We start from the raw sequence: 12,954 nt of genomic DNA, 5'->3' as shown, positions 1-12,954 counted from the left end.
AGTCTTTCTAATGCTTTACAGATCTTTTTGCCTTTCACTACCCCCTTTAGCTTTCCTTCTTTGACTATAGGCATGTCATGGAGATAGTGTGGGTTCGGTTCCAGACCACCACAATGAAGCAAATATCCAATAAAGAGAATATACAATAAAGCAAGTCACATGAATTTTTTGATTTCCATTGAATATGTAAGTTGTACTTATAGTATTAAGTGTGCAATAGCATTGTGTCTAAAACAATGTCCACACCTTAATTTTAAAAACAGTTTACTAAAAAAAAAAAATAGTTTAATGCTTGTCGTGGCTGGTGGTGTTCAGTGGTTAGAGCATAGACCCGTACACGGAAGGGTCACAGGTTCAAATTTCAGTTAAGGGTATGTACCTGGTTTGAGGTTTACTCCCTGCCCCTGGTTGGGGCACATGTAGCAGGTATCCAGTCTATGTCTCTCTCCTCCTCTCCCTCCTGCCTCCCTTCCACTCTCTCTAAAAAGCAATGGGAAAAAATATACTTGGGTGAGGATTAACAGCAACAAAAAATGCTGCTAAAAAATGTTAGCCATCATCTGAGCCTTCAGTAGGAGCTGTTTTGCTGGTGTGGGTTCTTTCCTTTTATTTATTTATTTACTAGAGGCCCAATGCACAAATTCGTGCATGGATGGGGTCCCTCTGGGTGGCCTATGAGGATCTTGCAAAAACCCACAGTCCAATGCCACCTGCAACTCCTACTTGCCGCTCCCGCTCATCCTGGCCCCACTGTGCCTGCCGCGGGCTTGCACCCAATCATTCCCAATCGGAAGACTCTCACGCAGTCGCAGCTGTGCTCACCAGCCATAAGCCCTGCATCTGGCGCCCTCCTGAGTGAAGTGGCCTGCAGGATTGGGCCAAAACTGGCTCTCCGACATCCCCCAAGGGGTCCCAGATTGCAAGAGGGCACAGGCCAGGTCAAAGGACCCCACTAGTGCACGATCAGGGCCAGGAAGGGACTGCAGGAGGGCCCTAGGGCGTGTCCAACCTGTCTCGCTCAGTCCCGATTGGCTGGACCCCAGCAGGAAGCTAACCTACCCTTGGTGGTCATTGCACGTCATAGTGAGCGGTTGAGCGGCCTTAGCATATCATTAGCATATTACACTTTGATTGGTTGAACGGTCGACCAGTCACAAGGTGACCAGACACTTAGCATATTAGGCTTTTCTTATATAGGATTTATTGATTGATATTAGAGAGAGGATGGGGGGGAGAGAGAAACATTGATTTGATGTTCCGTTTATTTATACATTCTTTGTTTGATTCTTGTATGTGCCCTGACCGGGGATTGAACCCTCAACCTTGGCATATTGGGATGACACTCGAGCCAAATGAGCTACCTGGCCAGGGCTCTTTTCTTCATCTTGATGCCTGCTCAGTGATCAGGGTGGTGGTGGCTGTGGCAATTTTTTAAAATTGGCCAACAATGAATGAAGTTTGCTGCATCAATTGACTTTTCCTTTCATGAACAGTTTCTCTATAGCATGGGATGCCGTTTGATAGCATTTTACCCACAGTAGACGTTCTTTCAAAATTAGAGTCAGTTTCACACCCTGTTGCTGCTTCACCAACTAAGTTTATGTAATATTCTAAATCAGTGGTTCTCAACCTGTGGGTCACGACCCCTTTGACGGTTGAACGACCCTTTCACAGGGGTCGTCTAAGACCATCCTGCATATCAGATAATTACATTACGATTCATAACAGTAGCAACATTACAGTTATGAAGCAGCAACAAAAATAATTTTATGGTTGGGTCACAACATGAGGAACTGTATTTAAAGGGACAGAAGGTTGAGAACCACTGTTCTAAATCCTTTGTTGTCATTTCAACAGTCTCCACAGCATCTTCACCAGGAGTAATTGTGCGACTCTTCTTTCATTTGAGCACTTGGAGGCCATTGTAGTTTTATTAATTGCCCTAATTTCAATGTTGTTGTATTCTCAGGGACTGGAGAGGCCTGAGGAGCAGGAGAGAGAGAGGGGAATAGCCAGTCAATAGAGCAATTGGAACACACAACACTTATCGATTAAGTTTGAAATGTTTTGTGATAGTTCATGATACCCCAAAACAGTTGCAATAGTAACATCAACGACCACTGACCCCAGATCATCATAACAAGTATAGTAATGAAATAGTTTGAAATATTGAAAGAATCATGACTGACACAAAGCAAGCAAATTATGTTGGAAAAATGGTGCCGATTAACTTGCAGGTTTGCCAGAATCCTTCAATTTGTATTTTAAAAAATCTGAAACATAATAAAACAAGTGCAGTAAAATGAGGTATGGGTGGAAACCCCCCACCCTATTTTGGTCTTCAGAAAGTCTATTCTGTTTTATTCATGGTTCTTGCTAAGTTTCTCGGTGGCATCATGAAGGATAGCTTGGGCTTGTGGGTTCTCTGGTGGGGCTGGGCTGTGTGTTATATGATGTTGAGCAGCAAGTATCACTGGGCTTCCTTTGCCAGATGCGTGGAGCACCCATATGCTCAGTTATGACAAGGATGTCTCCAGGCATTGCCAGTGTCCCCTGTGGAACAGAGTTGCTCTAGTTGAGAAACTGTGTGTCAGTCTTAGTTGACGTACAGAGCAGCACAGTGAAGGAAGTTGGGCCTGTGTGGTGCTGTAGCATTGTACACCTCCAGGTAAACCTGCCTCCTGGCGTTGTGTGATGAGTAGTGTTGGCCTCTTGGCCACACATACAGGATATCCATTTTTCTCACTGACAGTGGCTCACAGGGCAGTTGTGTGCACCCCAAGACACTTTATGGTCATTGAGTATGTACTCAGTGCAGGAGCCAGTGTGATTGCTTCCCTTTTGGTTCATTCTGTCTCAACAAGCATGGGGACCCTCGGATGACAGGGCTACTCGTTCTTTCCTTGTGTCCACTCCTTCCCCAAGCACCCCAAATGCTTAGTCTATTCTCAGTTCCTGATTGATTGGTCTTACTTTTAGCTTATAGGCTTTATACTGTGGTGCCCCGCCTGGTCAAGTTTGTCGATGTTCTGACCAATTGGTATGTCAGGATGAACCGCCGAAGATTAAAGGTAAGTCCAGGTTGTTCTTCAGAAGAGCAGAAAGTGTAGGAAGTGTGAAAATAAGTACAGCCCAATGCCGTAATGTTTTGAAGCAATTTTTTTCTTTTTACGTTTCGTATTAACTCTATTTATCGCCATTTGATGGCTAGGGACCTGTAAGTTTTAAAAGTCATGGCGCATATTTTCAGAACACAATTATGGACATGCCATATTAGAGGGAGGCTCAGGGCCACATAGCAGTAAACTAAGCATACCTCTTAAAACCCAAAACAAGTTATGCAAATATTTTCAAATGTCATGTACAACTGTGATCTCCAGAGGAACTCTGAGCTATAGAGGGTCAGTTATTGATAAAACTCTTCCTTGAGCATGTTGGGGACTTTTAACGAATGAAGAATAAGTCCTGTCTCAAGACTTAAGCCTTGCATAAGCAATCTTCTATCTACACTAATAAAAGACAAACATGCAAATTGGCCGTACCTCCACTATGCCTTAAGCCACGCCCACCAGCCAAAGTGACTATATGCAAATTAACCCAACCAAGATGGGCCGCCAGGGAGCTGGAGCAAGCAGGAGGCTTGGTTGCCCCGATGATGGAGGAAGCCAAGCTTCCCGCCTGCCGCAGCCGGCTCTGACCTCCACTTAAGGCAACAAAGTTTCAATTATAGAAGGTAAATAAATCTCAGAATAAAAAAGAAAAAAAGGAGAGGCTGGGAGCTTCCGTCGCCGGGTGGCTTGGCCAGCCTGAAAATGGCCCTCAGCCCCTCACCCAGACTGGCCAGGCACCCCGGTGGAGACCCCCCACCCTAAAGGGGGTGTAGCCAGCCTGAAAACAGCCATCAGCCCCTCACCCAGGCTGGCCAAACCTCCATGGGGCGAGGGTCCCCACTGGGGAGGGCTTGACCAACCTGCAAACAGCCATCAGCCCCTCACCCAGGCTGGCCAAACCTCCATGGGGCGAGGGTCCCCACTGGGGAGGGCTTGACCAACCTGCAAACAGCCATCAGCCCCTCACCCAGGCTGGCCAAACCTCCATGGGGCGAGGGTCCCCACTGGGGAGGGCTTGACCAACCTGCAAACAGCCATCAGCCCCTCACCCAGGCTGGCCAAACCTCCATGGGGCGAGGGTCCCCACTGGGGAGGGCTTGACCAACCTGCAAACAGCCATCAGCCCCTCACCCAGGCTGGCCAAACCTCCATGGGGCGAGGGTCCCCACTGGGGAGGGCTTGAGGCTGCCAGTACAGCGGTGGTGGTGGGAGCCTCTCCTGCCTCCTCAGCAGCGCTAAGGATGTCCGACTGCAGCTTAGGCCTGCTCCCCGCTGGCAAATGGACATCCCCCAAGGGCTGCCAGGCTGCCAGAGGGATGTCTGACTGCCTGCTTGGGCCCGATCCCCCAGGGAGCATCCTAAGCCAGCAGGTGGACATCCTCCGAGGGGTCCCATACTGCAAGAGGGCATAGGCCGGGCTGAGGGACACCCCCGACTGCACAAATTTTTGTGCACCGGGTCTCTAGTCTATATATATAAAAACCTAAGCAACTGTTCACCCAGTAGCTATGATGCGCACTGACCACTGGGGGCAGACGCTCAATGCACAGGCATGGAAACATGGAACAGACTGATGAATCTCAGAGGGGAGGGGTACGAGGGTGGGAAGAGATTACCAAAGATCTTATATGCGTACTAGAGGCCCAGGGCATGGATTTGTGCACGGATATAGTCCCTAGATCTGGCCTGCGGAGATTGGGCCAAAACTGGGTCTCTGACATTCCCTGAGGGATCCTGGATTGCTAAAGGGCACAGGCCAGCCTGAGGGACCCCACCAGTGCACGAATTCGTGCACCGGGCCTCTAGTGATTATATAATACAGGAGATACTCATACCAAAGGCCAGTTAGGTGCCCACCGCACATCATTTTTGTTGTTGTTTGTGGGTGTTCTGTTTTTTTAAATCCTCCATTGATATTTAGAGAGAGTGTAGGGAAGGGGAGAGACAGAGAGAGAAACATCAATGTGAATGTCAAATTGACTGGTTGCCTCCCGCACACATGACCGGCTATCGAGCCTGCAACCGAGATTCATGCCCTTGACTGGAATTGAACCTGCAACCATTCAGTATGCTGGCCAGCGCTCTATCCACTGAGCCAATCTGGCTAGGGCTACCCATTAGCTTTTCCTTCAAATGTGTTGATGACAAAAGCCCAGAACAGAACAGTAATTGATTTTTGTTAAAATGTGCACATGTATACATGTATGTCTTTATACACACAAAATCTACAAGGACATGCATTAAAATGTTTACAGTAATTTTTTCTGGGTAACATAATTATGGTTGAGTGTTCTTTTTTATTATCTTTGTTTTTTTAATAATGAATCAATATAATTATTTTTAAATACATAGTGTATATATTTTTTAAAAGCTACCTAAAAGTGCTTTAAAGTTTTTGTTAACCCCTAGAGTGCCGGGGAACACGATCGCATCGCGCTCCTCCTGTCTTTTGCCAAAAGTGCCAGGAGCGCTATCATGCTCCTCCTGCAGTGTCCAGTTCTAAGTCCGCTTTTATTAGTGATGATGATATTGCTAAATATGTCAATTCTTGCTGTGAAGATGACGATTTTGTGGAAGATATTGAATATATAACTTCATTTACTTGCAATTCATAATTTTTTTCCTAAACTGCTGTAAAATCAGCAAAAATGCCTTGGCAATTTTAGCATAGTTCCTAGGATATTGGTTGGCACTCAAAGGGTTAACAACTACTTGTCCATGGTGTGGGAATCCCACTCTCAGACATCGGGTTCTCTTAACTCATCTTTACCTCACAGTTACAGAGCCCTTCTCCATTAGCTTGGCCTCAGGTGGTATGGGAGGAAGTAAGGGTCTCATCCTGGCTTTCTGCCCTGGCCCCAGATCATCTGTGCTAGTCACATCTCCTTGCTCTCTCCGTCCTATCTGTACAATATGTACTCCCTAGGGATTGTCTCTCTCTCTCTTTCTCTCTCTCTCTCTTTTTAATTGTGTGCTCCCTATGGATTGTCTCTCCTTTTTTAAAATATATTTTTATTGATTTCAGAGAGGAAGGGAGAGGGAGAAATAGAAACATCAATGATGAGAGAGAATCATTGATCAGCTGCCTCCTGCATGCCTTCTACTGGGGATCGAGCCTGCAACCCAGGCATGTGCCCTGACCGAATCTAATCCAGGACCCTTCAGTCCACAGACTGATGCTCTATCCACTGAGCCAAACCAGCTAGGGCTAGATTGTCTCTTTTTAATAAATTTCTTACTTGGTTTTAACAGTTCAGTATGTGTTTCTTTTTTATTCACTAGGGCGAAAATGGGAAGGAGGATTGTGTTACGGCCCTGGAAACCTTGTTCAGTGTTCTGCTTTCTCTGTGCAGACTGATGGTAAGATTCTTTGCCCCATTCTATAACTCGTCCTGTGGGCTGCTCACAGCGCCCTATTGCTTCAGTGTCCTCTGTCTGTATTCTGTATTTGGTCCACTGGAAATAGAAATTGAGTTTTAAAGCAACTTAAATCTCTAGTTCCTTTTCAGAAATCTTACGTGTGTCAAGTAAGGACTAAGCAATAGTTTTGAAAGTTGGGTTTTTGTGGTGATTTCAGGGGGAGGTTGATGGGGAGGTGGAAGGAGGGTATAGGGGGGATAAATGGTGATGGGACAATTAAATAAAGGTGGTGAAAAGTTAATACTATAAAACAATTTGGATTTTTTTTTCTTTTCACCACTGGCAGTATGTTTCAGGTCAAGGTTCTTGCATCTAGATTGAATTGCCAAAGTTCCCCTAAACATTGGGCCTCTTCTTCACTATCATTGTCACAGTGAAGCTCTTGAACTAACATCTCGCCAATCATATTACAAACAGTATTTTACTTGACACATATTCCTACCAATTAAAATATTAATTAAATAACATACAGTATATTTGTACTTGTTTTAATTCCTCATATCCTATTTCGGCTACTCCAGTGGTCGGCAAACTCATTAGTCAACAGAGCCAAATATCAACAGTACAACGAGTGAAATTTCTTTTGAGAGCCAAAATTTTTAAATTTAAACTATATAAGTAGGTACATTGTTACTAACTTAATTAGGGTACTCCTAAGCTGGCCTTTGCTAAAAACGTCCTCAATCTGATTAAGGTATGTTCGCTAAGGTCGACCCCTTCCAACTCTCCCATCCACACTCGTCTTGTATACTTGTCTCGTCTATCTCCTTTCCGAAAAACGACTTCTGCGCACGGGCCACGAAGTTTCAATCGCACTGTACTGGCACACCCGCATGTGGTATTTTGTGGAAGAGCCACCCTCAAGGGGCCAAAGAGCCGCATGTGGCTCGTGAGCTGCGGTTTGCCGACCCCTGGGCTACTCCATTGTCACTTATATGCCTTCTGTATATTTCCTAAACATACACAGAATGAGAGTCTGCTTTGTATGAGGTCTTGTGCCTGGTTCCTCACATCTGTTCTCATTCATTTTTATCCTAAGAAGCAGGTTGTATTCCCCCAGGTTGCAGATGAGGTTCTGACTTTTGGGGACATTGAGTCCTTTTTATATTGACTTTGCTGGCACATGGTCAGTGACTCCTTTTGTTTGTTTGTTAATTAATTTACGGGGGTGACATTGGTTATTAAAATCATATAGGTTTCAAATGTACAATTCTATGACACATCATCTGTATATCGCACTGTGTGTCCACCACCCAGTCAGATCTTCTGTCACCATTTATTTGATACCCCCTTTCTCACCCCCTTCCCTGCAATAACAACTATACAGTTACCTGTGTCTGTGAGTTTTTGTTTGTTTGTTTTTCTTATTTGTTCATTTGTTGTTTTCAATTTTATATCCCACATATGAGTGAAATCATATGGTTCTTAGCTTTTTCAGTCTGACTTAATTTTGCTTCAATGATATTCTCAAGATCCATCCATGTTGTTGCAAATGACAGTGTTTCATCTTACAGCTGAGTAGTATTCCATTTTATATATGTACCACCTCTTCTTGATCCAGTCATTGACCGAAGGACACTTTAGTTGTTTTAATGTCTTGGCCACCACGAATCTGCTGCACAGAACGTAGGGATGCATATATCTTTGCAAATAAATGTTTTCAAATTTTTCCGCTAGATACCCAGAAGAGGGGTTGCTGATTATATAGTAACTCTATTCTTAACAAATTTGAAGAACCTCCGTACTGTTTCTGTTTTTCATATTTGCTGTAACAGTTTATATTCCCATCAACAATGAATGAGGATTCTTTTTTTTTTCACAACCTCTCCAACACTTGTTATTATTGCTTTCTTATTGATGATAACATTCTAACAAGTGTGAGGTGGTGACTCATTCTAGTTTTGATTTGCATTTTCCTAATAGCTGATGAAGTTGAGTGTCTTTTCATATGTCTGTTGGCCAGTTCTATGTCTTCTTGGAAGAAGTGTCCAGGATTTCTGTCCCTCTTGTAATTGGATTATTTCTTCAGTGTTGTGTTCTTGAAATATTTTGGATATTAACTGCATGTCAGAGCTATTGTTTGCAAATATTTTCACCCATTCCTTTGTGTTTTTGTTGTTGTTGTTCATGGTGTCTTGCTGTTCAGAAGTTTTTTAGTTTGATATAGTCCTATTCATTTATTTTTGCTTTTACTTCCCTTACCTTTGGGGTCAAATTCATAGAATTCTCCGTAAGACCAAGGTCCATAAAATTTAGTACCTAAGTTCTAATATATATGGATAAACACTAATTTGCTTCTTTTGCATGTGGCTTTCTAATGTCCCCAGCACCATTTATTAAAAAGTTTTTCTTTTTTCCATTGTATGTTTTGGGCTCCTTTGTCAAAAATCATTTGCCCGCATACATGTGGGTTTGTTTCTGGGCTCAGCTCTTAATTCTGTTCCCTTAAATTTTGTGTCTGTTTTTCTGCTAATACCATGCTGTTTTAATTATTGTTGCTTCGTATAATTTGAAGTCGGGGAGTGTGATACCTTCGGTTTTGTTCTTTTTTCTCAGGATTGTTTTGGATGTTTGGGGTCTTTTGTGGTTCAATACAAAAGTGATGATTTTGTGTTCTATTTCTTTTTTAAATGCCATTGGGGTTTTGATGGGCGATTGCATTAAATCTGTATATTGCTTTGGATAATATGTCCATTGTAACTATGGTGATTCTTCCAATTCATAAATATGGAATACCTTTCCAACTTATTGTGTCTTTTTCAAACTTTTTTAATAATATCTTGCAGTTTTCAGTGTACAGGTCCTTCACATCCTTTGTTGAGTTTATTCCCAGGTATTCTACTTTTGTTGCAATTGCAAAAGTATTTTTTGTTATTGTTGTTCATTTTTTAGTTTGTTTTTAAAATGTCATTGTTAGTATATAGGAAAGCAGATCAGTGTATTTTTGTATATTAATTTTGTATCCTGCCACTTCCTGCATTTGTTCATTGTTTCTAATAGTTTTTTGGTGGTGTCTTTAGAGTTTTCTATATAAAGAATCATGTCATCTACAAACGGTGGCACTTTCACTTCTTCATTCCCAAATTGGATGCCTTTTATTTCTTTCTCTTGCCTGATTACTCTGGCTAGGACTTCCAGTACTATTTTATCCTAGAGGCCCAGTGCATGAAATTCGTGCACTTGGGTTCCCTCAGCCCTGCCTGTGCCCTCGCGCAGTCCTGGAGACCTCGGGGGATGTCCGATTGCCACAGAGGTGGGAGAGGCTCCCACCACCGCTGCTTCGCTTGCCAGCCATGCGCCCGGCTTCTGGCCGAGCAGTGCTCCCCCTGTGGGAACACACTGACCACCAGGAGACAGCTCCTGCGTTGAGTGTCTGCCCCCTGGTGGTCAGTGCGCCTCATAGCGACTGGTCAATTTGTATATTAGCCTTTTATGCCTGTGGGATCGGGCTGTAACTGGCTCTCCGACATCCCCCTAGGGGTCCCGGATTATGAGATGGTGCAGCCAAGCTGAGGGACCCCACTGGTGCATGATCACGGCTGGGTAGGGACATGGGAGGTTGGCCAGCCAGGGATGGATCACGGGAGGGGTCCAGGGTATGTGCAGCCATCTCGCTCAGTCCTGATTGGCCAGATCCCAGCAGCAAGCTAACCTACCAGTCAGAGTGTCTGACCCCTGGTGATCAGTGCACATCATAGCGACTGGTCAACCGGTTGACTGTCTGCCCCCTGGTGGTCAGTGCACGTCATAGCGAGCAGTTGAACGGCCTTAGCATATCATTACCATATTACTCTTTGATTGTTTAAACGGCTGACTGGACACAGCATATTAGGTTTTTATGCTAAGTGTCCAGCCGGTCGCTGTGAAGCGCATTGACCACCAGAGGGCAGATGCTCAATGCACTGGCCATTTACAGAGAAATGGCACTGCAGACCTTGTGCCCACAAAGCAACACTTGGCTTCCCCCAAGTGGGACACAGACCCCACCACCACCCCAGAGCGACAGCCCACCAAATTGATGCTGATGCTGCCGAGACCCCATGGCGCAAAGTGCAGCCCACAACCCAACTCAGCCTGGAAATGGTTTCTGTGGGCGCCAGGTAATGATGTCACGTAGCAATGCCTGGCTTCCTCTCCCTAGCGACGACTAGCCTCCTTGCAGTTTTTTCAGCTCAGGAACACAACTTCCTTTATAGTCAGGTGCAAACATTTCACACTTTAAATGTCTGTGAAGCATTTTCCCGAGCCTCATCTCGTTTGATCTTCACAGAAGTCCTGGAGTAGGTAGATAGGAGACTCGGTGGAATTCTATTTTCTTTTCATTAGCCGGAAAACGGAAATTTAGAAAGTTTAGAAACTTGTCCCAACTGAAAAGAAATTAGAAATGGTGGACCTTGGAAATGACTTCAGGTTTTCTCACTGCGCAGATTATAGTCAAACACGGCTGCAGTTAAATATTTTCCCCTTTGTTCCCACCGCATGACCTACAATAATAATTTGCTTCGTGTTGATATTTACTGCTGTGTTGTTGACAATTACTTGAAAGAGAAGTTGGGGTGCTTCACTGGGCTGGAAAAAGTTTAGCAAAATCAGAAAGCAGGTCTAATTAAGCAAATTTATTCTGTATATATAAAAGGCTAAGTTGATTTGTATATGTTGAACCATCCTTGTACCCTGGAATGAACCTTTGATCATGGTATATTATTTTTTAATGTACTATTGTATTCGATTTGCTAGTATTTTATTTAGGGTTTTTGCATCTGTACTCATCAGAGATATTGGTCTGTAAGTTTATTTTTCTGTGTTATCTGTGCCAGGTTTTGGTATCAAGGTTATATTGACCTTATAAAATGGATTAGGAAGTATTGGCTCTTCAGTTTTTTAGAAGAGTTTGAGCAGGATATGTATTAAATATTCTTTGAATTTTTGATAGACTTCACTGGTGAAGCCATCTGGTCCTGCACTTTTGGCTTTTAGAAGGTTTATTTTGTTGTGGGGAGTTGTTTAGTTTGGTTTATTTTTTGTTTTGTTTGTTTGTTTGTTTGTTTTTGTTAATCCTCACCCAAGATTTTTTTTACATTGATTTTTATTTTTTTAGAGAGAGTGGAAGGGAGTGGGAGAGAGTGAGAAACATCAATGTGAGAGAGACACATCAATTGGTTGCCTCCTAAACGTGTCCCATTCAGGGTCCTGGATTGAGCCTACAACTGAAGTACGTGCCCTTGGCAAGAATCAAACCCAGGACCCTTCAGTCTTTGGGCCAATGCTCTACCCTATGAGCCAAACTGGCTATGGCTTGTTTGTTTTTTGTTTGTTCTTTTATGTTTTCATTGATTTTTTTTTAATATTCAAACCTTTTGTTTATTTACTTATTTATTTTTTAATCTTTATTGTTGCGAGTATTACAGGTGTCCCGACCACCTTCTCCCCTCCTCCCTCTGAGATTCATCAGTCTGTTTCATGATTCCATGCCTCTGTTTCTATTTTATTCATCAGTTTATTTTGTTCATTAGATTCCTTGTATGTGTTACTTGTGCATGTGTAGTGTTGTAATACGGTGTGGTCTGAAGCTGTCCACTGAGTGCACTGGCAGGAGCTACAGAGCGATCTGCAGTTGGCTGCTATTTGTATTGGGCTCGGAGGTGCCCAGGCGAGGCCCAGCTGTGAAGCAAGGCATGCTGCTGCTGGTGCTGGGTCTTGGGCTTCTTATTAAGAGGTATGGAGCATGCTGATGCCAGCTTCTGCTTGTTTTAGCTATTTTAGGAAAGACTGAAGCCTGAGCAAGGACAGGCCATTCATATGGAAAAGCCACTACAAACAGCTTAGGTGGGGCTGCAGATTGAGTGGGGCGGGGTTTTAGAACACCAGGGTGGAGCGAACAGTGTGAGCAAGGTTGATGGAGACAGATATGTCACCTGTCAGTCAGCTCTGGGACGGGAGGGATTAGGAGGGAGGTCTCAGCATAGGAATGATGAACCCCTGTGAGTACTCCTTTCTGGGAGAAAGACACATTCTAGTTCTTGCTCTGCTGCCAGACAATCCAGTTCCTTCCCATATGTCCCTGGATCCCCCCCTGAGCAAGTCTGAGTAAGTCTGTGTATCATCCCTTTAAGAGGAACTGCTGGGACTCCATGTCACTCAGCCTCAATCCCTGCTTGTTTTTATAGCCTGAAGTTATGGGGACTTCTCTTTCCAACACTGGAACCCTGGACTGAGGGGTCTTGTGTGTGGCATGTGCTTTCTTATTTACTTCTCTAGTTGTAGGACTTCCATTCAGCCAGATTTCAACTGGGTCTGAATGATGGTTGTTCTGTATTTTAGTTATATGTTCATATATATATATATATATATACACACACACACACACATATACACATACATACATATACACATACATATATACACACACATATATATATAAAAA

At 43.8% G+C, this 12,954-nt stretch overlaps 1 protein-coding gene across 1 annotated transcript in view; it reads left to right on the top strand.

Moving 5' to 3' along the window:
* The window catches only part of IARS (isoleucyl-tRNA synthetase), a 108,207-nt gene that overhangs the window by 67,655 nt on the left and 27,598 nt on the right, over nt 1-12,954 (top strand). Inside the window, exons 21-22 of the mRNA XM_005881654.2 lie at nt 2,980-3,071; nt 6,393-6,470. Coding sequence (XP_005881716.1) covers nt 2,980-3,071; nt 6,393-6,470 — 170 coding nt within the window. The remainder of the gene's footprint in view (nt 1-2,979; nt 3,072-6,392; nt 6,471-12,954) is intronic.

The sequence above is a fragment of the Myotis brandtii genome, unplaced genomic scaffold, assembly GCF_000412655.1.
Source record: "Myotis brandtii unplaced genomic scaffold, ASM41265v1 scaffold684, whole genome shotgun sequence".
Lineage (NCBI taxonomy): Eukaryota > Metazoa > Chordata > Mammalia > Chiroptera > Vespertilionidae > Myotis > Myotis brandtii.
This window is presented reverse-complemented; position numbering and strand designations above follow the sequence as displayed.